The sequence below is a fragment of the Macrobrachium rosenbergii genome, chromosome 27 (genome assembly GCF_040412425.1).
Source record: "Macrobrachium rosenbergii isolate ZJJX-2024 chromosome 27, ASM4041242v1, whole genome shotgun sequence".
Classification (NCBI taxonomy): domain Eukaryota; kingdom Metazoa; phylum Arthropoda; class Malacostraca; order Decapoda; family Palaemonidae; genus Macrobrachium; species Macrobrachium rosenbergii.
Genome location: NC_089767.1, coordinates 42,097,009 through 42,123,890, shown reverse-complemented (window position 1 = coordinate 42,123,890; position 26,882 = coordinate 42,097,009). Strand labels below are relative to the sequence as shown.

General features: G+C 36.0%; 2 protein-coding genes across 2 annotated transcripts in view; both read right to left on the bottom strand.

Annotated features, from left to right (window-relative positions):
• Positions 1 to 596: 596 nt before the first annotated feature.
• LOC136853278 (uncharacterized) lies at positions 597 to 13,951 on the bottom strand. Its single transcript, XM_067128639.1, has 5 exons — positions 13,841 to 13,951; positions 4,526 to 4,655; positions 2,814 to 2,992; positions 2,332 to 2,429; positions 597 to 1,816 (listed from the first exon to the last, which is right to left on the bottom strand). Exons 2-5 carry the CDS (start codon positions 4,647 to 4,649, stop codon positions 1,612 to 1,614), a joined length of 606 nt encoding a protein of 201 aa, XP_066984740.1. The 5' UTR covers positions 4,650 to 4,655; positions 13,841 to 13,951; the 3' UTR covers positions 597 to 1,611.
• A 3,331-nt stretch (positions 13,952 to 17,282) lies between these two features.
• The window catches only part of LOC136853336 (uncharacterized), a 22,430-nt gene continuing 12,830 nt past the window's right edge, over positions 17,283 to 26,882 (bottom strand). Inside the window, exons 2-5 of the mRNA XM_067128699.1 lie at positions 21,209 to 21,335; positions 20,322 to 20,512; positions 20,006 to 20,103; positions 17,283 to 19,154 (exon numbers count right to left, since the gene is read on the bottom strand). Of these exons, the coding sequence (XP_066984800.1) occupies positions 18,950 to 19,154; positions 20,006 to 20,103; positions 20,322 to 20,512; positions 21,209 to 21,335 (621 nt within the window). The 3' untranslated portion in view covers positions 17,283 to 18,949. The remainder of the gene's footprint in view (positions 19,155 to 20,005; positions 20,104 to 20,321; positions 20,513 to 21,208; positions 21,336 to 26,882) is intronic.

Genomic DNA, 26,882 nt, shown 5'->3' with positions numbered 1-26,882 from the left:
AGTATAACAGGTTTATTCTTTCTACTTACTTGCAGACATACCCTATAGATTGTACTTCATCAGTTAATGACCCAGTTAACTACTGAATTAGAAATTTATTTTAATGGTGGGGCGATATATAATGCTAGATTAAGAGCAGTGTGTATCAGTGTATTTTTTGTTCCTGGCAATATTTCAGTGATGCCAAGTTATAACTGTCTTTCAAAAAATGCCAAAAATGATTTATTGTATATTTTTTATCCTAGTCATGCTGCTCAGATTTTAGAATTTTAGGAAAATTATATTTTGTCAAAAACCATATTTGTTAGTTGAACTGGTAAGCCCTTTAAAGTTTTTTTTTGTCAGTATATTTTTGTAGAAAAGTTGTAGAACCAGTGGTGAATTTCTCTGAATTATGGTATTTGAAGTGATTTTGGAAGCTGTTGTTAACATTTATGAATTGGCTGTAGTTTTTGTTGGCTAATTTCCTTACCTTTTAGAAGAGCACATGTCAAAAATCACACCTAGGAGTGCACATATGCTAACTGGAAATAGGGAACTAAATAAAACAAATTTAATTAGGTACTGGCCTAATTATATTTATTGATAGGTTAAAGAGACTAGACTTAACTTAGATGTGCAACATGGAGTGAGATAACACACTAATGCCCAATGTCACAAAATAAATAACTTAATGAATGACCTGTTGTGATTTTAATTAAAAATTGAAAGTCAATAAAATAAAATAAAACTGGAGATCTGTGTTTCTGCAAGGAAACTTGCATGCTAGAAAAATGAATTGAAACATTATTTGAGAGCCTTCAAGCCTTCAACTCTTGTGAACAGTGGAATGTATAGATTGGTATGTTGATATTGGTATATGATGGTATGGTATTAAGTGGATGCGACCGAGTGTTTGTTGATTTTTATCTGACATTCTTTGGAAGCTTGAATTTCATATCAGTAGCTCCTGTGGCCTTGTTCCATATGGTTAGGTTCATTTTCTGAATAAGAGGATAATTGACTGTAAGGAAAGGTCCAGTTTGGTATATCCTGCATTGCAACATTAAACAGTTTGTGGAAGCCTACCTCCCTGCTTGTTAGCTAACGGTGTATGTGAGGCGTGTTTAAAGATACATTATTTTGATATTTATTTTTTTGTGGTTTGTTTTAGGAAAAGTTTTTTGCCATGTCTGTCAAACATAGTTGATGATAAAGGTCCTAATTCAGTCATGTATACAATATAATAGCATGGTCTAGACTGGTGTTCATTTACGTGATGGATGTCTACAGCAGGAGCAATGTATCGTAGTGCAGTAATAAATTTCGTTGCTGGCGGCAGGAGAATCTTGCTCTTATTCTATAAGAATGACGTTTATTGCAAATCCCTTTCCTTATTTGTATCGAAATTAGCTGTTTAATGTTTCAGTTCTCGAGAAGTTTACGTTTTGTGAAAAGATCGCGATAGGATGTTGATAGTGAACAAGTTTTCAGTATTACGCATTTTGGCTGTTGTTTTCGTTCATTTTGTGTAAATATCACGATTTATGTCATTATTTCCTGAGAGTGTCTGGCTGTTCCAGAAATATTTAAGCCTTGATACGGTAGGCTGTGTCAAGTACGGTTTTTATCTTACACCAAGTTCAAGTTAAGCTTCGAAGCTAGGAACTGCCATACTTTCAGTACTGGCATGTTGAGAATTTTTTCCGCTGGTAATGGGCATTTGGGGTACGACAACCCACACCCTCCAATTGGAGATGTGAAACCCTCTCTCATTGCTGCCATGTATCGCCACATCAAGGAATCAGACGAGCGTGTAACGGGCCCGTGTTGTTGTCTGTGGAAACAAAGAGGTTATTTTAATTTTGATAGATTGGAAGTTTAGAATTCTCTCTCTCTCTCTCTCTCTCTCTCTCTCTCTCTCTCTCTCTCTCTCTCTCTCTCTCTGACTTAAAGAAATTGCAAAGTATTTGGAACAAAATGTGATATTTAGACGTATAAGATTCTTGAGAATATAGGCCTTACTTAAGGATCTTTGCAGCGACAGCGACCCTTCGGCCCCTAGCTTGCAACCCCTTTCATTACTTTTACTGTACCTCCGTTCATATTCTCTTTCTTCCATCTTACTTACCACCCTCTCCTAACGATTATTTCATAGTGCAGCTGCGAGGCTTTCCTCCTGTTACACCTTTCAAATCTTTTACTGTCAATTTCCGTTTCAGCGCTGAATGACCTCATAGGTCCCAAGTGCTTGGCCTTTTGGCCTAAATACTATATTCCAGCTTCTAAAATTGAAGTGGAATGTCCTGCCAAATATATGAAATCAAACAGTGGAAAAGCGTAATCCCTTACCTGAGTTCTTTCAAAAAAACCTCCGCAATTGGTGAAAAGGTCTGTGGTTCTGCGGCCAGTTCGCATAACAGCCGTTCTTGACATCCCATAGAGTAGAGCTGCAAGGTGACGAATTGTTAGTTACATGATGTTTTCAAATAAAACTTGAGTCTACTTGCCATAAAAGGATTATGTATGAAGAATCGTGGTTTACGGTTTCTCGGGGTTGCGGATTTTACACCATTTGTAAGAATCAGGAGAAAGAAAGCTTTATTACAAATTATATTCCGCTGAAGTAACAGTGATTTTTAATATAACAGTGAATTTTATATTAAATATTTTTGGCATTTATATTTGACGCCAGGTTCAACTTATCACCATTGTTCTATATATTCATTTTTTTGGAACTTCTTATAATTTGACATGGCTGTGGTATTATACCAGTCGTTAGTACTAAAGGTTTATCACCATTGTTCTTGTTCATAAGAATTTCCATGACTTACCTCCAAATGCGCGAAGTAAATAATGAGCTTTTCCAGTTGTTCCTCGTATGCCGGGTCCCAGTAGAGGGTCTCTGGGATCTCTGCATCCTCGTAAATGATATTCTGAACGCTGAGAGACCTTCCTTTACCGGAAGCTATCGTCGGAATGGCCAGAGACACGGGCATGTTGAGGAGGAAGCCTGGTGGAGGAGGAGGAGAGTAATAGAAGGTTCAGTGATAGAGCAGAGAGCCCATTCTGCTCTAGAATGGAAGACTGCAGTATCTGCAGAAATACAAAACTGAGAAAAATGGTAGGTGCTCCCTTGCCTTACAACTGATTTTGCAGATACTCTAAATGAGACCCCCTTAAATACTTTTGGAAAGCATTGAAGAATCATTTTGAAACCGCTGTAACCTGTGTATTAGTGTTTCGCGAGCCCAATGGGTCGCATATCTCAATTTCGAAAATTTTGCAGATACTGCAAATGGGACCCGCCTAAAAACTCGTGGAAAGTTTTGAAGAATGATTCTGAAACTGCAGTAACTTTTGTATTAGTGTTTCGCGAGCCCAGTAGGTGGCATATCTCAATTTCGAAAATTTTGCAGATACTGCAGTTTTCCAATTTAGGGCAGCATTGTTGTTCTAGTTAGGAAAGAGAGAAGGGGTGGGGGGTGGGAGGGTTTCCACTCCAGTAGTAAGGGTGAAAGTTGAGAAAGGTCAAGTGTTAAATTTGTTACTTCGGAAGTGAGGGAGGGAAGGTGAGAAGAAATTTATGGCTAGAATTGTGGGAAGGAGAAAGTGTTTAAAGTGGTTACCTGAGAAGTAAGGAAGGAAAAGTGTTAAGTTATTACTTTAGAGATGGGGGTGGGGAGAGGAACAAAAATAGTTATTACTTTAGAAATGAGGGAGGAAAAGGAAGAAAATTATTATTGTAGAAGTTATGTAGGGAATTATTTGATATGACTAAAAAAGCAAGAAAAATATTACATTATCAGATAAGGAAAAGTGAGAAAAATTAGTACTATCTCTCTCTCTCTCTCTCTCTCTCTCTCTCTCTCTCTCTCTCTCTCTCTCTCTCTCTCTCTCTCTCTCTCTCTCTGACTAGTGCCTTAGGAATTTTATCGTGTTTAAACACTAGACATTGCGGAGTTTTAAAAACAACATAGAAGATGTATTTACATACATAATTCTACTTGCAATTCAAGTGACCGGTTTAGTGTTAGCGAGCAAAATGTGAAAGATTGATGAAAGAAAAAGTGCATAGCCTCAAGTGGTTAAAAAGTTAAAAAATGGGGGTTGGGATTTGGGAGGAGGTTCTAACTGTGTTGTATGGTTTTCAAGTCAGGTTTCTGCTATATTTCATGTTTAGTACTAGCTCTCTTTAGTGTATTATATATATTTATATATATATATATATATATATATATATATATATATATATATATATATACACACACTATATAGATACTAGTACTAACATACATAGAGAGCTATACTAACATACATACATACATACATGACTGTGAAATATTTTCCGTTAAAACAGAATTCCATCAAATATGAGGAGCCCAAAAAACGCCAAAATGAACAAAATACATATTTTTAAATACATTTTGGCATTTTTATATATATATATATATGTGTGTGTGTGTGTGTTGTGTATGTATATATTGTGTGTGTGTGTGATCAAGAATCTTTGCTTGCTTCAATATAGCCAGAATTTACTCCTTACCAAGAAGTATAGGTGCGTTTGGATTGACGAATAGGTACCTCTTGTCTCTAGAGGCGTCTGAGAACGATCTCCACGAACAAGCAGTTACGAGTATCACCGCTGGGACAAGATACGCCTTCTTCATCGTGACCTGAAAATATTGAGAACATTAGAAATTCTGATTCAATTAAAGTTCAGTTGCAATATAGCATTACTAGGAATTTCATCATTCTTTTATTTTTATTCATTTTCCTTTCTGTCCAACTCAAAGGCTAATGAAAATTGTAGCATACCTTGTGGTGCACTTGCTTCCTCTTTTACGTTATTTGGCCCTAACTGGCGTGTTCTTTTACAAAGGCATCCATATTCGCATCACTCTCCAAACGGTGATGATTATGTAATTGGTGAGGTCCTCCGACCAGAATTTACTGTTTTTCCATTTCAGATTTTAGGAGTGCTTGGCCTTTGGCCTAAATTTTTTTAGTTCAATTGATTGTAAATAGTCATTCATTCATTCTGGTTCATAAATGTAACATATTCTTTGCTTCCTCTCTTATGCTATTTGGGGGCGTGTTCACAAAGGCATTGTGATGATTATGATTGGTTGCTTACCAAATGCTGAATGGAAATATAATTTTTTTCTGTCAGTTGATAAAAATTTTTTATATATATAGTTCATTCTGTTTTTTTTGTCTCATTGTGATGTTTTTCGAATGAAATAGAAAATCCAGTTGTAGTTTTAAAATTTTTTTTGTCTCAGGTTTTAGTTTTCTGAAAAGAAAACTATTGTGCCGGCTTCGTCTTTCTGTCCTCACTTTTTACTGTCCGCACTGTTTCTGTCCGCCCTCAGATCTTAAAACTACTGAGGCTAGAGGGCTGCAAATTGATATGTTGACCATCCACCCTCCAGTCATCAAACATACCAGATTGCAGCCGTCTAGCCTCTGTAGTTTTTTATTTTATTTTAGGTTAAAATTCCATAATCGTCCTTCTGGCAACGATATAGGGTAGGCCACCACCGGGCCATGGTTAAAGTTTCACGGGCAGCGGCTCATACAGCATTATACCGAGACCACCGAAAGATAGATGTGTTTTCGGTGGCCTTGATTATAGGCTTTAGCGGCTGTGCATAAAACTCGGTTGCGCCGAACAAACTTCGGCCCATTTTTTAATTGTTTTTAGTGCGAACATTTCCATACCTTCGACGCATCCTTGACCAGGATGAAAATAGAAAAAAAAGAGAAGTCAAATAGAAGGAAATGGTAGACTCGCTTTTGCGGGAGGTAATTATTTGAATCACGTCCTCATGAAATCTCGCCCCTGTGCTTGTAATTCTGTGCAGGTGGCCAGCCCATTTTGCACATTGTTTTTCAGTCTCCAACCATTATGTCTGTTTTTGGAAAGAGTGAATTTATGTATTCCACCAAGTATCTGATTTGAAACATAAAAACGTAAAAGGCCATAGTTTTCTTGATTGTCCAAAAAGTATAATCTAAACATAGTGGTAGTTGATGCTGGATTTAACAGGAAAAACTAATAGATCCACTAAGATATTTTATACCATCATAAGGTCACAAGTAATTATTATTATTATTATTATTATTATTATTATTATTATTATTATTATTATTATTATTATTATTATTATTATTATTATTATTATTTGCTGTTGTTAATAGTAGTTAGTAGTATTGTGATCATCCTCTTAGAACTGGCAACCTGACTGTTGACTGTGACCAGATGCTTCCACAGAATAGAATATCCACGCAGTAGGGTAGCGCCGTCATTGCACCTCACGTGGTGCACCGTAGGCATTACTTAACGTTCTTTGCGGCATCCCTTCGGTCCCTAGCTGCAACCCCTTTCGTTCCTTTTACTGTACCTCTGTTCATATTCTCTTTCTTCCACCTGACTTACCACCCTCTTCTAACAATTGATTCATAGTGCAACTGCTGTACAGTGTAGACAGCGTTGCAAGGCGTGTGATTGGTAGATTGTTAAAAATGATTAACGAAGATTGGGTAAAATGCGAAGAAAAAATCTTACATTTTACAAAGGTCTGGATTTGGTATGATACCAAAATGAGGAAAGATTATATATATATATATATATATATAAATATATTATATATATATATATATATATATATATATATATATATATATATATATATATATATATATATATATTTTATTAGGAGAGTCCAGCACTTGAAGAAGAGTACATATTAGTGAATTCGTGATTGTTCTTGAGGAGAAAAAGAATGGAAAAGGTGTGCCAACCGTGAAAGATACTAATTGAGGGTGAATACTTAGTGAGGCTTGATTATGGAACGGGCGAATGACAATTATCGACCGCCAGATGTCTATAGTGAACCTTGAAACAATATCATAGAGAGGTTCCTGAAATTTATATTTCGCAGCGAGATGCTACATCATCAGACTGGCGACACTTTGAATTATGACGTGAGCAGTGCAGAAGACATTTTGACCCAGATCTAGATCAAAACTCCACACGCTTTCAAACGCACACACGTATATATATTATAATTATAATCCGTGGATAATTGTGCTTGTAACGGATGTGTGCATGCATGCAAAAGTGGTGTGCCACTGAATGAATTATATGCTCCCAGTACTTCGTTCCTCTTTATATTCTTGTCTTTCGTGTTATTATGGTATGACTTGCTTTATATCCAGGTCATGCAATATTAAGAGCATACGTAAGTCCCAAGTCGTTTACTGCTTATTACTGGCATAAGTGGATGACACCATCACGCTTTTTTATATATTTTATTAATGATTAATGATTTTGTCAGTGGACTGAAGTATTTTTCTTATAATATTTCAGGTCGGGAAATCTGCTGAAAGATTTTATTATTGTGCCATTGAGGGGAGAGAGAGAGAGAGAGAGAGAGATGTTGAAAAAATTCACGTTCTTAATACCATCCGTGAAAATTCTTAAAATACGTAAATCTATACCATCCGTGGATAGAGTGGAGTAAAAGTTGTAAAAAATTCATATGAATGTTGAGTACCATCCGTGGATATACGTAAAATACGTAAATATATACCTGAGGGGGGAGAGAGAGAGAGAGTGTGGAGGGGGAAGGTGAAAAAATTCACATGAATGTTTACAATACCATACGTGAAAATTCGTAAAATACGTAAATATATATCTAGAGAGAGAGAGAGAGAGTTGAAAAAGAGAATGAGTACCAGAAAGAGAAAGAGAAATGTACACCTAAGGAGAGAGAGAGAGAGACAGTGTGTGTGTGTGTGTGTGTGTGTGTGGAGCGGGAAGTTGAAAAAATTCATATGAATGTTTTCAGTACCATCCGTGGATATTCATAAAATACGTAAATATATACCTAAGGAGAGAGAGAGAGGGACAGAGACAGAGAGAGAGAGAGAGAGAGAGAGTGTATGTATGTGAGTGGAGGAGGAAGTCGAAAACCCATATGAATGCTCACAATACCATCCGCGCCATTACATCATTTTTTCACATCAGTCTTTTATGTAAAGGTCCCTTTAACTGTATGGCATTATAGAGAGGTTCCTCTAACTATATGGTATTCCTAGACCACCTTCCTGTAGATGTTACGCAACCAGTCTGGGACTGTCATTAGCAAGCTCCTTGCGTAACAAGTAAAGCTGCAGTTCCGTATGTTATTAGGTAGCCAAACAAAAATGTTGTTTTCTTGATTTAGATGTTAAAAAACGTTCGTTACAAATGTTAGTAATCTTGGTTAGGTAATGTTATCCTTGAGAAGAGCATTAATGAAATGTTTGAGCCCTGGTTTTTTCATGCTTTTAAACATTCTTGGCTCAGGCAGGTGAATACTGAGACAAATTATATTTTTGCTACATATTTAGATCACGGCAGCGCGTAATTTGAATGCAGCTTGAGTTCTCCAGTTACTGCTAATTTAGGACAGTAAAACGTTATTATTCTCAAATAATATATATTTATTTGTTTAGTGAAGGGAAACTGTGTTATATTTGCACTAGGTACCCGAAAACATTCACTCCTGAAGGCTTGCTTAGAATTGTGATCACGTCAGTTAATGTTCTAATTCTGGTATGGAATTTTGCATATCCTGGGTTTGGGCCACGAAGTGTTTCTCTCTCTCTCTCTCTCTCTCTCTCTCTCTCTCATGCTGGTTTACATTTATATAATGAAATTGTTATTCATAATAATTCCAGTGACAGTGTTTCAAGGGATGTAATATTAATGAAAAACACTCATAATTAATTTGTCTCCAGGGATATAGTATTAATGAAAAACACTCCTAATTAATTCCAGCTAATTCCACCTGTGCTTTGAATAATGAACAGAGTCCCAGCAGAGAAGAAAAAAAACCGTTAAATAAAAAAAAAAAGGCCATGCAAATCCTGACCTTCTTCTTGAACCTTCTTATTGCCCTCTTTGCCTAAATAAAAGCGACCTCGTAATCTGCATTGTCAGCGAAATTAGGCTTCCGCTCCGATGGTAATTTCGTCTCGGCTGAATTTACAAGTAATTTCTCGTTGTCTTCTTTTGTTTGTCTTCATTGCGGTTATTTTATGCCTTCTTGCATTGTGCTGCGTAGGCCTGATTCTTACATATCTGCTGCAACATAGGTGATCGGATTTTAAGTTTTCTGTAAAAGAAAACTATTGTGCTGGCTTTGTCTGTCCGTCCGCCCTCAGATCTTGAAAACTACTGAGGCTAGAGGACTGCAAATTGATATGTTGATCGTTCACCCTCCAATCATCTAACATACCAAATTGCAGCCCACTAGCCTCAGTAGCTTTCATTTTATTTAAGGTTAAGTTAGCCATAATCGTGCATCTGGCAACGGTATAGGGCAGGCCACCATCGGGCGGTGGTTTAAGATTCATGGGTCGCGGCTCATACAGCATTATATCGAGACCACCGAAAGTTAGATCTATTTTCGGTGGCCTTGATTATACGCCGTTCAGAAAACTCGATTGCGCTGAAGAAACTTCGGGGCATTTTTTTACTTGTTGTATAGCCTATATTTCTATTGAAGTCAGTGGAATTAATTTCTGAGATTGTATTGTTATTTAGACTTTGAATCAGTCAATACTTTTTCTCATTAGGTTTGCTTCATTAATAAAGAAAGATCATTCACGTCTGTATGTTACAAATAATAGTAATTACATAGGTCATGATATCCTGGGAAGAGCAGCGGTGAAAATTGTTTGTTCCTTGTTTATTTTCATGTTTCTCTTTCTGGTTTTCCAAACATTTTTGACGCAGGCAGATGAATGCGTGGATGAATGATGTTTTGCAATGTACTTAAAGGGAACAATAGCGGATAATTTGAGGGAGCTCATATATATATATATATATATATATATATATATATATATATATATATATATGTGTGTGTATATATATTATATACAGAGCTATTCACAAATTGGGGGATGCTGGCCTTGCGGGCGTCTTAAATAGCTAGTACTAATCTCGAAAAGCGAGTCTATCATAGCCGCCTGCGCATGCGCGCCTAAGGATACTCCTGTACACATGGTGTTGTGGGTTTGTATGTTAGGAAATATCCAATTTTTTTTTTTGAATTTGTCATTTATATATATATATATATATATATATATATATATATATATATATATATATATATATATATATATATATTCTGTGTGTGTGTTGATCTGTGAGAAGTTTTATTACATTCATTGTATCACGTCAGTCCTGTGGATGTTGAGGTCGCCAAGCCCTGATATCATTGCCAGCGACAAGACAAATATATCCTCTTAATATTATTGCGGTATCTGCACTCGTGACTACCGAATTTGGTAATGACCCTCTCTTGCATTTCCGTTAGCGAGGTGATCCATTTACACGCTCATCAGGCTTTTTTTTTTTTTTTTTTTTTTTTTTTTTTTTTAGAGACGGCTGGTCTATGTGACGGTTAGGTTGCGATACATTTGTGATCTTGGATGATGTGTGGATGGTGACCCCTTAATAGTACTGGTGTGGTTTTATTTATATAAATACAAAACACAAACAAGCAAAAAGAAGCAAAATTGGACTGGGAGTTCTCCCAGGGGGCCAGGTCAACTGTGTTTAATCCCACTCTGAGCCGTTACAGAGGTATGACAGGATGTGGAAGGGATTGGGAAATGTGGAATAGAGAAAAAGAGGTTATATATACTTAAGGGTCGCTGTTTCAGGATTATGTGTGCAGCATAATCATATGCTTCATGTAGAATAATAATAGAATATGACATTGTAACGAATAAAGGTGTATGCGTAATGATTTGCTGCAGAGTAGTATATATAGATGGTATGACTAGCTCGTCAGTGTTCAGTGCCTCGAGGCTAGGCCTTGAGTTCTGGACTTGTCTGTGTTTGGTATCAGATATCAAAACAGTTTTTTGGTTCAGGTTTTATAACCATTTTCTCTGTTTCCGTAGGGGGTTAGTGCCGGCAGTGGACCTCATGCGGTGCACTGTAGGCGTCACTTAAGGTTCTTTGCAGCGTGCCTTCCTTAGGTCCCTAGCTGCTTCAACCACTTTCGTTCCTTTTACTGTACCTCCTTTCATATTCTCTTTCTTCCTTCTTACTTACCACCCTCTCCTAACAGTTGATTCATATTGCAACTGCTTTGAGGTTTTCCTCCTGTTGCACCTTTCAAACCTTTTACTGTCAATTTCCGTTTCAGCGCTGAATGACCTAATAGGTTCCAGTGCTTGGCCTTTGGCCTAAATTCTATATTCAATTCAATTCAGTTTCTCTACCTGATACATGTTCCTTATTCGCCTCTGTCATACAAGTAAAATGCCAACAAAATGATGGCTTGAGTTTTTGAATTTTAATTTTATAATGGTCATCGTTGTTGTTGCACATATAGTTTAAAACTCGGATGCTAAATTGCAGTTATAATAAAGCGTGTTGAATTCAGTTAATTTTTACGAACAGTTGCGCTGCTTTATCACATTTCTTAGATGTTATGTTGAGGAACTTGTTGGGCTTAAGTCGTAAATTATGCCATTTTATTTGAAAAGACAGTTTAAGTTTTATTAGGAGGCTATGCTTTGGAAAAACTTTATCCCATTTTTGGTTTTATTTATATAAATATATCAGCTTTTATGAAGAGTTTAGATATAATTCCCTCCTCCTCCTCCTCCTCCTCCTCCTCCTCCTCCTCCTCCTCCTCCTCCTCCTCCTCCTCCTCCTCCTCCTCCTCCTCCTCCTCTCTCTGCGGTCGTAATACATGTTGCAGCAGATTTCGCCTACTATTTGTCAAACCGATCGACATCATATGTTGCAATGACTATGCAGGCGAATGATGGACCACTTGCTTATCAATATAACATCTTGCTTCTCTCTCTCTCTCTCTCTCTCTCTCTCTCTCTCTCTCTCTCTCTCTCTCTCTCTCTCTCTGTGCTCGTATACTATGTATCAAGATAACGTACATTGAATCGAGGTGTAAAAACAAATACAAATAGATTTCGTTTAAGCATCGTATCGTTTTGATGACGAGATAAAATTTCGTTTAATGCTATTTTGACTGGTCTGGGCCAGCACTGTGAGAGCTGATAGCCAGCTCAGTGGTCTGGTTAAACTACTTTAATAATAACAAATAATAAATATGATTGCGTGGTCTTTGCTGTTAGCGAAAGTGACGCTTTAAAATGCTCACGAATTTTGGGTTGTTCCCACACTGCGCAGCGGGGGAAAATGACTAGCACTCGCATATAAGTCATGAAGGTGTGTTTGTGAGGTTTATAACAGTTGCTGAGGTAATTTTTGACGATTTATGATGGTTGTTAAAGTAATTCCGCGAGATTTTATAAGCTACAAAAGGATTTGATTTGGAAATTTCGCATTTTTTTTCCTTTCATCAAAGGATGTTCTGGTTTGGGAGTTTATTATAAATATGTTTTGATATTTAGTTAATTATTTCTAATGCATTTAGAATTTTCATTTAAGTAAATGATGATTATTTGAAATTCCATTTAAGTAGGGAATGTTTTGATTTATGCATTTAGAATTTTTATTTGACTAAGGGATGATTATTTGAAATTAAATTTAAGTAGGGAATGTTTTGATTCTTATGTAAGAAACTAAGGAATGTTGTAGATGTTGATAAATAAGCAAAGGAATTTGTATTTTTGAAATGTTGGAACCGATGATTATACACGTAACTAAGAATATAGGCAAGAAAATAAATTATCTGAATATTGCATTAGACCAGTGGTTCTCAACCTGGGGGTAATATCCAAGGGGGGGCGCGAGCCCTATGGAAAAATTAAAAATTCTCTAACTATATTCATTATTCTCTTAACAAGAGTCGCAAAGAAGCAGTGTCAGGTATCTCACTAATTCATTCTCAAAAGAATAAAAACACCCCTTCTCTTTCTTTTTTTTCATCTTCCTTTAAATCTGGGAAGGACTTTTGCTCATAGATGCAAGAGGAGGGGGGGCGCGAGGAAGGAAGGACCAACTTTTAGAGGGGGCGTGTTAATAAAAAGGTTAAGAACCACTGCATTAGACGATGCATTGAGAACTGGGAAAGATCTTTTCTAAAACAACAGCAGCCGTAGAACCACCATATGGTAAAAACTTTAAAGATGGTTGTCGTTTGCTTGAAAACGGAGTTAATGTGCTATTTAAAAATAATAGTTAAAAAAGCCTTAATAGGAAGCTTCCCAGACAACACCTAAGGATATGCACATCAAACCCCTTTTAATGGTCGTTAACCAACCTAGACGTTGTGACGCCAGTTTTGATAGATATAATCAATCAACCAATCTGTATTTTCGTGCGCGGTGGCACCCTGGCATATGTAAGTGTAGATTTTAAGTGTCATTATTAGCCCTCCGGAAGAAGTCTAGATAAGTCGAAAATAGTCAGGAATCATTCCTTCATTTTTAAAGTTTTCTAGTTGCACATTGCATTCAAATGTCACGTGACCGTACGATTTCAAGAGTGTATCTACTGTGTATAATATATATATATATATATATATATATATATATATATATATATATAAATATATAAATATATATATATATATATATATATATATATATATATATATATATATATATAGAACAGTGTGTGTAACATACAGTAGAAGTAGTGATTTTATCCCCAAGACTCTTTGAGAACTAGGGGCCAATACCTTCTGGTGCCAGCTTCTAGTTCATATATATATATATATATATATATATATATATATATATATATATATATATATATATATATATATATATATATATATATATATATATATATATATATATATATATACACATACATACATACATTGTGTATTCCCTTCTTAATTGTGAAACAACTCACCGCACTTCGTAGATGAGAGCAAAATGGAAGCCCGTCTTGCTCCTTCCTCACTCTTCAGGCACCGGCTGTCGACTGGGTTATCCTATTATAGCCGTGGCGACAAGAGTATCGAATGATCTAGTTGTGTGTGTGTGTGTGCGTATGTCCTTCCTTTGGATCTCTTCACGAGGATAATCTCGAATCATTAAGAGCTGGTCAACAACTAGGAATATCTGCGTCAGTCTGGGATGGCCAACATCAAATAAGTTTTTATAATTCAAAGGAATTAACTTATGGTTTAAGGCATTGACCGAAATAGAATAATCTCTCTTTGAATTCAGATCATGATCCATTAGGAGTTTGATCGTAATTAGGTCACCTGTGCTGGGCCGATGGGATGGTGCTTAATCGCGTCTGGTAAACCAGGTGTGTAGGAGGAGGGGAAATTGGGGTGTGGGTTTTGGTGGGGGGGGGCGGCGGGTACCAGGAGAGCATTGGGTCGCTTCTAAAATTAAGACTTACCTTGAAATAGGGAAGGTATTTTGGAATCGTTGAAATAATTCCTAAGCTTGGCTGAAGAGGGAAAGAACTGCCAATGCTTCTGTTTATATATGAAATTTGCATATTCATTAGGTCAGAATTTTTATCCTTATTCTTTTACAGTATAAGTTTGATGTATATTCAGAGCATGATAAGAAGCTGAAAACATGCAGTAAATAAACAATGGTTTATATATATAATTAATATTTTTGTTTTTTCCTTAAGAATTTGCATGATTTCTTCCAAGACGTTCGTGAGAAGTCGTAATGGGTGTCACGTGTCAATGGCCCGTGCTAGAGTGAGTAATTACCACAGGTCTGGATGCAAGGCCGAACAGAATAACGGGAACGGAAATTTGTGAACAAGGGGTGGGTATTTAGACCCTTTTTTTTTTCTTAGACTTCAACACTCGATGTGTAATGTATTTTTTATAAGTCTTGCTTTCATATTACTCTTAATCTTACTCTTATTGTAAAGGGAAAAACAAAAAAGATTCGAAGCTTGGTCTGTATACTGGTGTTCTTAGGTAAGGAGAATCAAATTGTTTCGCCTGTTGTAAGAAAAACAACTGCTCTGATTGATTTCATTTGGAAAAACCTCCGGTCGAACTGTTGCTGCTCCATTTATTGAATTAATAATTGTTACATTTTAAACCGTTGGCAACTGCAGTATCAGCACAAGAAATAACAGCTTTGGCTTTCAAGTTGCGATAATTTCTTATGCAGTGTCATTTTGGGGAGAATGATGTGCACCAGGTAAGGTTCCTTTGCGGGCCATTTGATAACTATCATTAAATTTCCCTGTGATCAATTTGACTGTAAATTGAACAGCCTCTAGAATATTTATCCTTTCAAGATTCTTTGGAAGTTATGTCTGATCAAATTTATGTTGAAGCTTTATTTATAGGTGGCATTAAAATTCCTGTTGGAATGTTTACTCGTAGTCCAGTATTGAATAAAGTGTTGCTTTGAGTTTCGTATTAGGTGTAATATGAAAAAGCAGGACCCTAAATTAATTAAAAATAAACTGTCAAACGTCAAAATGGCCATAAATGGTAACCTCATCACACGCCTCTCACGCCCACCTAAATTATTCATTGCCTAGATTTAACCCATTAGGTCTCATACACGTGACCGTGGATACCTTGATGCCATATGACGTTATCATTCATTGTCCTAAGTCTCATCCGTTCGCCGATTCTCTTCACAGATACCAATGGCATTGGCCACGCATGTCAAGTCATTGTTGGATAGGTTAGCCCTCGAATGTTCTCATTCCGTATAGGAAGTGTCACATTAGTACAGAGTCGTTCTGTCAATGTAAATGTTGCAGGATGGTGTTGATTCACAGGTATAGAGAGCATGTATACTTTTTGAAGGATTCTTTTCATTCCCTGAAAAAAGCGGGACGCCATATCTTAAAAACTAACCTTAGGATTTTCTCGAAAATAATCTCATTATGTTTCCCACACCCAAAAGACGGTGTAGTCTGTCGAAACTTTAATTTTACCTAACTTAAACTAACCTAGGTTGGTGCAATACTAGCAAACATCTCAGGAATTTGCTGACATGGGAGTGTCAACCAGTCAGTGACGTTTAGACTCGAGAAATGTTAATATGAACTCATATTAATACCATGATAGCAGAACTCCCATTATTATATAAAGTTGCATGCCAACATAATTAGTGTGGAGATGATAGTATTCTTATAATAATTTGAGTCCCAGCAAGCGAGTAGAGCTTACAATTGTCTTTTTCAAATTGGGGTGATTCTGTTTCATCTGGTAGGGAAGTGATGGACATTTGGGAGTCTGTTCCTGGTGGTTTCATTGTTGGGGAATCGAAAATCATGAAAAGTTTAAAAAAAATATTTAATATTTTTATCAAATTGACTCTATATGTGTTTTGATGGATTACCCAAAGTTGCTCTATAGGCCGTATACACTTGCACTCTTGACCTTCACCTTAGAAGATACAAAGTGAATTTCTTTGATCTTTTTAGTTTTCTGTAAAAGAAAACTATTGTGCCGGCTTTGTCTGTCCGTCCGCACTTTTTCTGTCCGCCCCCAGATCTTAAAAACTACTGAGGCTAGAGGGCTGCATATTGATCATCCACCCTCCAATCATCAAGCATACCATATTGCAGCCGTATAGCCTCAGTAGTTTTTATTTTATTTAAGGTTAAAGTTAGCCATAATCGTGCTTCTGGCAACGACATAGGACAGGACACCACCGGGCCGTGGTTAAAGTTTCATGGACCGCGGCTCATACAGACATTATACTGAGACCACCTAAAGATAGATCTATTTTCTCATTGGCCTTGATTATACGCTGCAGCGGCTGTACAGAAAACTCGATTGTGCCGAAGAAACTACGGCGCATTTTTTACTTGTTTCATTTAGAAAAAAAGTGGGTTTTATGTACCGGCAAATGTGACAATCAAAATATTAATGTGAACCTTCACTGGAATTATATATTAAGTAATCCTGTATGGTAGTGAAAATGTTAGATATCACTGGTAGTTTTAAGTTTGGAATTGAATGCCAGTTTGTCTGAGATATTAGAATTTTGTTGAGAATTAGTAAGTTGTGCTTGATTAAACCAATTTAGAGGAATTTCTTTGACGTCCATAAAATAGAGAAGTTAAAAGTTTGACAGAAGAAGTTTGAGGTGTCCTTAATCCTTCTGTGTCCTCAGAAGAAGTTTAAGTGGAGAAATTTTTTTATAATACTTCTCTACTTCCAATTTATTTCACTTTATAATATTTCTTTGCTTCCAATTTATTTCACTTTAAGCCATATTGTAATGTCCACTTTTTGCTACTGAGGTCAAAATATTTCTTTGCTTCCAATTTATTTCACTTTAAACCATATTTTAATGTCCTTTTTTTGCTACTGAGGTAAAAAAATTTTTAAAAAAGTGTATAAATTTCTAATTCTTTATTATAAATGATGGATGATGATGGTTTACACAATAGAAGCTTGATGATGCAATGAGTATTTGCAGAAATGATGGTTGACAAAGTAATACTATTTTGGTTCTGTCAGGGTTTGAATGTGTTACATCTTATAACTACCAAATGCCACTGTTTTCAGATAGTTTGTCAGTACTGTATGTCTTCTCGAACATTTCACGTAACTCTTTATATTCAACTTTGCTTAGTTTTTGACTGGAGATGAAATACTGGTATTAACATTACCAAACCTGAGATTCAAAATTTGTTGAGCAGCTACAGTACAACGAGTTATCGAAAAGGATGGCTCTGGTACTTATCAATTTTATAATTACCTGCCGTAACCTAATAACAGAAAATACAGAAATTCGGTTTTGTAATTCACGTTCAGTATCATCAAGTCCATCTGGCGAAGAAGATGTATAGAAAGGAGAATGTATTTTCAAGAAAGCTAGAAGGTAGAATGGGTGTTTTGGTATTGCATGGGAACATTCGTTCAGTTTGCACTAGAATTTAGGTGAATTCTTGTTGTTGAGAGACTTGTTTCAAATTGCCTTGTCCTGAAATCTCCCCTTAAAATTAGGATTGGTTTGTTTTCGTGGAAGATAATTGAAATTTTGGACATTGCTGATAGGCAACGAAGCCTTTTTTTTGGAATGTCCAGAAGGCTATTAGGCTTAAGTTAGTTTGTAATTAGAGCTAATATGAAACTGATCTGGTTGTTCTATTCTTAAAAGGGTTCTTAGGATGTACTCCTTTAAGCTTCTAATACAGTACCAAGATTATACAAAAATCGCACATTAGAAAACGGTAAATAGTAGCAATGAGGTAAGTCAGAGAAAAGTAAACACAAAAAAGGAAAATATTCTCAATTTACATTTAAATTAGATCATCACAGATTATAATGCCCCCAAACTGCAAGGTATCTAACTTGTGTAGTAATAAGCAGCTCAATATGAGAGGAAATTTTTTTCCACGTATTGTGAAAAGGAATGGTTTTCCATCGGATGAATGTAGTGTTGGTGCTTAAATATTTTGGCACATATTGGCTCCTGGTTTAGTCTTGATTATATCCTATTTCCTTTAAAAAAAAGTCGCTTTAAATTATTGGCTCCTGGTTTAGTATTGATTATTTGTCTTATTTCCTTTAAAAAAAAAAGCTGCATTAAATGCAACATCATAAAAGAATATAGATTATCTAGTGAAACTATCTCTGATAACGTTTTTAAGGTTTAGCAATGATTTCCAGTTTGATTAATAACATGATTAATAACTTTTATGTGAGACAGGTTCTTGACTCAGACAATTTTGTCCTTAGAAACTGCGTAAGTTGCTTAGACTGATTCAAAAATCTCTTGAAGAGTGCACCAGAGTGCTTTCGATGATAAGAACTAAGTTGATGCTATCTTAATACGTTTAACATTTTAACAGACTTCCCACTTTTATGGTTCTTGAGGAAGTTCCAGCATTGTTCACAAACCAGTTCTAGAATGGTGATTTGCCATGTCTTGCGTGCTGTCCTAGTGTATGCTTGCATTGCACTGAAACAGCACTGTACGAAAATCCCTATAAAGGCTTCTCTTATTTAGCACTTAAACTAATATGTCCTTAACCTGCTGAAATTTGTGTGATCAAGTCTTAGACCAATTGTAAGTTGAGTTTTGAAGCTATGTACTGCCACACTTTGAGCACAGGCATGTTCAGGATCTTGCTGGCAGCCATAGGGCACTTCGGGTAGGCCCTCTCGCAGTCCTCGATTGGATTTGCGAATCCCTCTCTCGCTGCCAGCATGTAGCGCCACATCAGGGAGTCGTCAGAAGGCTTCACTGGTCCGTGCATTTGCCTGTCGGAGGATTTTGGGGTTAATTGTAAATGTTCAGTTTGAAGAGCACCTGAAAATATAGTGTGGGGATGCATTTGCCTGTTGGAAGATTTTGGGGTTAACTGTAGATCTTCACTTTGAAGAGCACTGGAAAATATAATGTGGGGGTGCACTTGCCTGTTTGAAGATTTTGGGGTTAATTGTAAATCTTCAGTTTGAAGAGCACTTGAAAATATGATGTGGGGGTGCATTTGCATGTTAGAGGATTTTGGGGTTAATTGTAAATCTTCACTTTGAAGAGCACCTGAAAATATAATGTTGGGGTGCATTTGCTTGTTGGAGGATTTTGGGGTTAATTGTAAATCTTCACTTTGAAGAGCACTTGAAAATATGATGTGGGGTACATTTGCCTCTAATTGTAAGTTTCAGTTTGAAGAAGAAAATATAATTTCATGTAGAGCATTCTCTGCCAGGGAAAACTTGTGTTGTGACTTTAAGAAATGAAAATAACATGAATTAGGGAGATAAACACTATACTAAAAAGTTTGAAGAAATTTTTATAGGTAGCTTATGAGGCAATAACATGATAAGACTATACTAAAAAATTATTTATAGTTACATTTTACATTTGCCATACGTGGAAACTAATCTTAAACTAAATCATTTCGAAAAATATCAACCTGTGCAATATTTTTATTGGCTTAATACAGATGTGTGTTGATTGGTTGAATGATACCAAAGGTGGTTTGGGAAGGGACACATTGTTCACATAAACATTGGCGTTGGTGGCGAGGTGCAATATTCACATTTATCTCATTCTAACACTAAAAATCAGTATCACAAGAAACGCAAAAGAATTGCCAGTTACATACCTGAGTTCCTTCATGAAAATCTCTCCAATAGGCGAATAGATTTCTGGTTCTGAAGCCAATTCACACAACAGCCTTTCTTGACATCCTACGTAGTGGAGCTGTAACGTTAAGAAAGATTTAGTGGGCCTTGAATATAATTAGTTTAAATTGCATACGGATTAATGATCTGTAAAGTACATCTTGCTTTATGGACTTGACCTTTATGTGGAAAACAACTAAAAAATAAACATGGAAGTTCTACACGTCGATTAATCAAAGTATATTTCTTCATTAAAGTGCAAGAAGGTTAAAAATTAATGACCTTTCTTGTTCTTACCTCCAGGTGCGAGAAATAGACGGAAAGCTTCTCCAACTGTTGCTCATAAGCTGGGTCCCAGTAGAGCGCCTGGGGAACCTCGTCATCATACTCCTCGTCCGAATAGCTGCCGCTCTGAGAATTGAAGGACCTTCCATTCACCGGGGCCAGTGTCGGGAGTGCCAGGGATACGGGCATGTTGAGCAAGAAACCTGCGGTAAATTGTTATTACGGTATGTTTACAGGTAAGTTACAAGCTTACGTCAAACATTCATGTCATTTCCAAACGCATTTTTCCAAATATTGCTATTCTGTTCATTTGAAACGTTATTCATGGGGAGTGTATTCAGAGCCTCAGAATTTCAAGCGAAGGTGCAATGCATTACTACCCTAAAACAGTTCACCTTGTGCTTGTAATTTCTTCTCTTTCTGTTTATTTCTTATTATCTACTGTAAATTCTTTAAAATGAACACCATATTCTGGGTCAGCTTAAATTTAAAGTCAGTGGCCCATGTAGTCTTGTTCCATGTGAGTTGGGTTTATCTTATGAATAATAATAATAATAATAATAATAATAATAATAATAATAATAATAATAATAATAATAATAATAATAATAATAATAATAGTAATAATAATCGTAATCCGATTCAGTTTTGTTTATGGCATAATAACTAAATTTCTTTATAAATAATAACTTGGGAACATTTAGAATTCCTGGATATGCAACAGCATAATTTTAATTGCTATTGTCCTTAGCAAAGCTGTTGTTTTTACAGTACACCAGAAAAGTATCATTGCATATCTTATTATGTGAGAGCTTGCATAAATGACAGTAAAAAAACCAGACCACATCATTCTTAGCTCTAATTAACTCTCAGTTTGCGCTTGTTAGTCATATGCTCACCAAGGGTAATAGGAGCCTCAGGGTTGATGAACAGGTACCTCTTGTGTCTCGAAGCCTCTGAAAACTGGCTCCAGAAACTGAGTATCAGTCCCGACACAATTGCCGAGATAAATGCCCTCATCTTGATCTGAAAAGGAAGATAATAGATGATTATATTTAGTCAAAATGAGTCACAGTAGTCAGAATCATTCTGTTCAGAAACATTCACATCTCTATCATATATATATATATATATATATATATATATATATATATATATATATATATATATATATATATATATATATAAAACAAAGTTACAGCCATGAAGGAAAGGCGAAACGGGGGGGGTGGGGGCGGTTAGTGCACCCCGTGCCGTGCACTGTAGGTTCTTAGCAGCGAGCCTTCGGCCCGTGTAGCTGCAACCCCTTTCATTCCTTTTACTGTAACTCCATTCATATTCTCTCTTCCATCTTGCTGTCCACCCTCTCCTAACAATTGATTCTTAGTGCAACTGCGAGGTTTTCCTCCTGTTGCACCTTTCAAACCTTTCTACTCTGTTTCTCGTACAACGATGAATGACCTCGTAGGTCCCAGTGCTTGCCCTTTGTCGTAAATTATATATTCAATTCAATTAAGTTCAATTCACACACTTTCAAGCTTTCTATTGATAAGTCATTTATTCCTCAGTAAAGCTTTTGTCGTGTGTTATCAGAGAGCTGATTTGACGCTTTCATTTGCTCCCAAGAAGTGCAACGACTTCTCTTTCCAGTTCGTCTTCTCGACCAAATTACTGTTGTTATCTTCCATTCCCGATTTGGACGGATAGTCCAGTCCCGCGGGATGTTTCGTTCCCACAAGTTGGACAGCAGACTTTTTGCGGACCGATCGAGAATTATAAGCACTTTTGCTAGGAGACTCCACGAGGCATGGCCAGTCGTGAACACAAGAGAGAGAGAGAGAGAGAGAGAGAGAGAACGGTATCCGAACATTTTTTTAATTCGTTGTACCGCCGCAACTGCGCAGGTGCTGTTAAGCGGGCGATAAATTAATGTTATTAGCATCCCTTTGTTGTGAGTGAATGACAGGTCGTATTGTGTTCGCGGTACGGTGTCCGTGGAAAACCTGTAACGACTTTTGAACCTTCTATATCCGCGTTATCATAATCATACGTATCCCCCTTTATTCTGCAACTTCTTTAACGTCATTTTCGTTTTACATAGCTTACACGTTCCTCCGAACGTGCTGAAAGGAATCCACGCGTCTCCACGTCTCGAAGAGAGAGAGAGAGAGAGAGAGAGAGAGAGAGAGAGAGAGAGAGAGAGAGAGAATACGTCGAGCATAAGTGTGGTATGACTGCGAGCAATGCATCTGGAAATGACTCTCACCGGTGGAGCTTCCAGCGCAGACCGAGGTCTTGGTTCAAACCCCTTTCGCAGCGTTGGGGTAAATGGACGCAGGGAATTGCTTAATATTCTTTGCCATAGCTGAGATGGCTGGTAGCCATGAATAACGTGGACGCAGCTGCGGTCAGTATTCTCTCAGCTTATGATTCTTTGGGCTTTTTTTTTAGGGGGTGATTTCTGTGTTTTGTGGGTGGTTGGTATTGGGTTTTGTGATGTCCAGTAAATAAGAAATTGTAATATTTAACGAAAATATATCGCTAGCTAAACAGTGAGATGTACTTTTGTATGTATGTATATACTTATGTATGTATATACTTATATATGTATGTATATATATATATATATATATATATATATATATATATATATATATATATATATAGAGAGAGAGAGAGAGAGAGAGAGAGAGAGAGAGAGAGATATGTATATGTATTTACATGGGTAAATGTGTGTATATATATATATAAATATATATATATATATATATATGTGTGTGTGTGTGTGTGTGTGTGTATATAATGTTACATATACTCTCTCTCTCTCTCTCTTCTTTATATATATATATATATATATATATATATATATATATATATATATCTATCATATATTATATTTATATATATATATAAAATTGAGTGATGTACACAGGAAGTATAAATATGTATGCATGTACACAATACGCATGTAGCGGAGGATCTGCATCAACAACAGCATTACTATTCCACTGTAGTGCACAGTAAACACGATCCGGAAAGGTTGAGAAAGAAAGGCGAAGTAACGTAATGTATAATAAATAATCCCATCGCATTCACTTCGCAATTCTCCATGCGGCTGCCATTACTTCTCGGCATGACTCCTTTGTGTGGCCTCTCCGCGTTTCATTCCATGGGCAGGAAATGAATTCCTCCTCAGGCCTGATTGAAAGGTTTGAGTGTGTCTCCTCAACCTTTATCGACTTGCTCTGCAGCTCCTTTTTTTTTTTTTTTTTTTTTTTTTTTTTTTTTTTTTACGAAAAATTTTTTCACGTTTTCGTTTTGTAGGGTCGGTTTTTTTACTTCTTTTTTGTAGGGTCGATTTTTTTAACAAAAAAAATTGTTTAACGATTTTTTGTAGGATCGATTTTTAAAATTTTTTTTATAATTTATTTGGTAGGGTCGATTTTTTTACGAAACAAATTTTTACGAATCTTATTTTTTTGTAGGGTCGATTTTTTTAACGATTTTTTGCGATTTCTTTTTTGTAGGGTCGATTTTTTTACGAAAAATTTTTTGCGATTTCTTTTTTGTAGGGTCGATTTTTTTATGAGAAAATTTTTTAATTATTTCTTTTTTGCAGTGCAGGGTCGATTTTTTTACAAAAAAAAAAAATTTTAGATTTTTTTGTAGCGTCGATTTTTTGTTTTAACGATAAATTTTTTTGTTTTTTTTAGTTCGCAACGTTTGTAACTTTAATTTAATTAATTTCGTTGTTTTTATGTGAAGAAATATCATTCCTTCGCTGATAAGTTTGTTCATTTATGCGAGATCATTCGTTTGTTTTATTTAAAAGGATTCTAAACCCGAATTTTAATGAGAAGAGCGGCAAAGATCGCCCAGGGGCAACAGGTTTTGGTAGTGAAATAATTGAAATTACTATTTTCATTTTTAAATAAATGATCTCTTCTTTCTCCATTACCTAATACCTTATGTTACTTCTTTCTGTCGAACGCCATATTCTCAGGAAGCTCGAATTTCAAGTCAGTGGCCCCTTTGGTGGGCTTGTCTCATATGAATAGGTTCATCTTCTGAGTGAAAATAATATTTGATATTGATAGACATAGGATTTATCTTCTAAGTGAAAGTGATATTTGATATTGATAGACAAGATGCAATGGAATGTTTTGAATAATAAAAGAAAATGCAAATGCTGCTATTATTAAAACTTTTACTGATATCTCTGATGGTTTCCTAGCTTTGAAATGTCATTGATTACGAAAGACAGTAATTGAAATGTAATTGCATGCCGGTGATATCTCTGTGTGGAAACTTGGAGTGCCTTAAGTAGTAATGTTTTAAGAATGTCTTTAGTATTATTATAGTAATATTTTACTTTGGGGAAATCGTGGTGGTACTTAGTGAACGTTTTGCGTGTAAGAGTCTTGCAAACGTGGACCTTGCAATAATAAAGCCTTTCGTGTGAGAAGCAAACGCAATTCCCTTTTCGGGTCGTCTTTTATTTAAAAAAAAAAATCAGAAAAAAACTTGGCATCTGTCAGGCGTAAGAACGAGACCTTGAAACGTGCTTTAAGTTGAAGGGTTCGACTGCTGTTTTTTTTTTTTTTTTCGCAAGAACCGAGTTTTATGCACGAGACTGCCGGAAGGTTTATAGTTTTAGCATGTAAATAAACCAAGAAACCAATGGACCGTTATCTGAACCCTGTTGTGTGCAACAGAAAAGGTTCGGTCAGTTTTACAATTGTAACAATAGTTAAATGGATGATTGGCAACTCTTGAATTGTGGCCTGTGGTAGAAGTATTTATGTGTCTGTCCGTTTCATAGGCATTGTGAACTACGCAATGGATAAGTAGAATATTTGTTAAATCGTCCGTATTTTACTTAATTCTTTGTCTACTTCGTTTCTCCTCTTTAAGGAAATCCTGTATTTCCGGTATTTCATTCTTATTATGAATGACTTGCCCTGTGGCTTTCAAAATTCACGTTTTCATTATGAATAGTGAAATGTATTAGTGGAAAAAATAACCAGTTCTGACTTAATCATGTTAAGATAATGATTATCAGGAGAGAACATACAAAAGACAGAGAGGAATTAGAATAAATGAAAGTTAGAAAAAATAAACTAATCAGTGGGGCATGTAAATGAGGAGAACTGTTTAGGAAAAAGATAAAAAAAAAAAAAAGAGTGAAAACCTTAGGCCTTATGAATCCCGAAAGTTTTAAGTTTCTGAAGGTTGAAATCGAATACTGAAGACAAGGTCCAGACCTTGACTGAAGACTCGTGATATACGCCTCTGTTTTATTAAGACTGTCACGGAATATCTTTTCCATGTCATTTTGCGTAATGCAGATGATTCCAAATTGATTTTATTCACTTTATATTAGATGTAATGAGGAGAGTTCTAAGCTTCGGCTGTTATGATCGAAGATTTTAATCCTCTCTCTCTCTCTCTCTCTCTCTCTCTCTCTCTCTCTCTCTCTCTCTCTCTCTCTCTCTCTCTCTCTCTCTCGATTACTGGATACATTGATTTATAGTATCATCATCATGGATCTTGGTTACTTTACTTAGTTTTTTATAAATAATAGAACACCTTAGAGTTTTTAATTTTTAGGAATTTTTTGTATGACTCATTATTTTCCAATACATAACTTATAGTAATTAATATTTCATTTCCGCTCAGTATTTGGTTGAATAGGGGAAGTTCCTGTTATGTCGCAATATTATCAGTATTACTTTATTTGTTATTGTTGTTTTATGATGCATATTGTATTAGTCACTGTTGGTGCCGCTGTTGTTTTATGTGTTTTTTTGCAAGTGAAGTGTTCGCAAGATAGAACGTAATGTTATTGAATATGAGAACGTTATGTTATTGAATAACGAATATTTCATCACTTGCAAATTAAATCAGTGTGAATCAGTGTCCAATATAAAGAAGGTACGTAATGACATTCATACCTCTTACTTCGTAGCAGCAGAAGCGAGTTTTATATAAAAAAAAAAATATCAAACAGTCGATATGTATTGTATGTGTGTGTGAGACTACGTATATTAATAAGTCATTTGTATGAGAATCACGGCCCAAACGTATGGGGCCCAATATCCTGGGGAATCTTGTGGGGTAACGGTCTCCATTCCCCTTTCCTCTTACCCCCTCCCCTCCCCCTCCATTCCCACCCCCCCAATCTAGGTGGTGCGTTGACCGGCATTGGTATTATAAACATCGCTCGTCCGCGGAACGGGTTTAAACGGTTGCGCGGGCATAGGGTCATTGCCAGCCGCCGGGGTAATGTCATGGACTTGGGTGTCGTAATATGACGAGGCTTTATGTCAAGGTTGGCAGGGTTTTGTCAAGTAGTGCGTGTTATTCTCTCTTTCGCCTTAATTCATTCCTCGGCGTAGTATACTTTAGGTCTGTGGTTATCAGATTAAGTTTACTTTATAATCAATATTATTATTATTATTATTATTATTATTATTATTATTATTATTATTATTCAGCAGATGAACCCTATTCGTATGGAACAAACTGTAATAAATATTATTATTATTATTATTATTATTATTATTATTATTA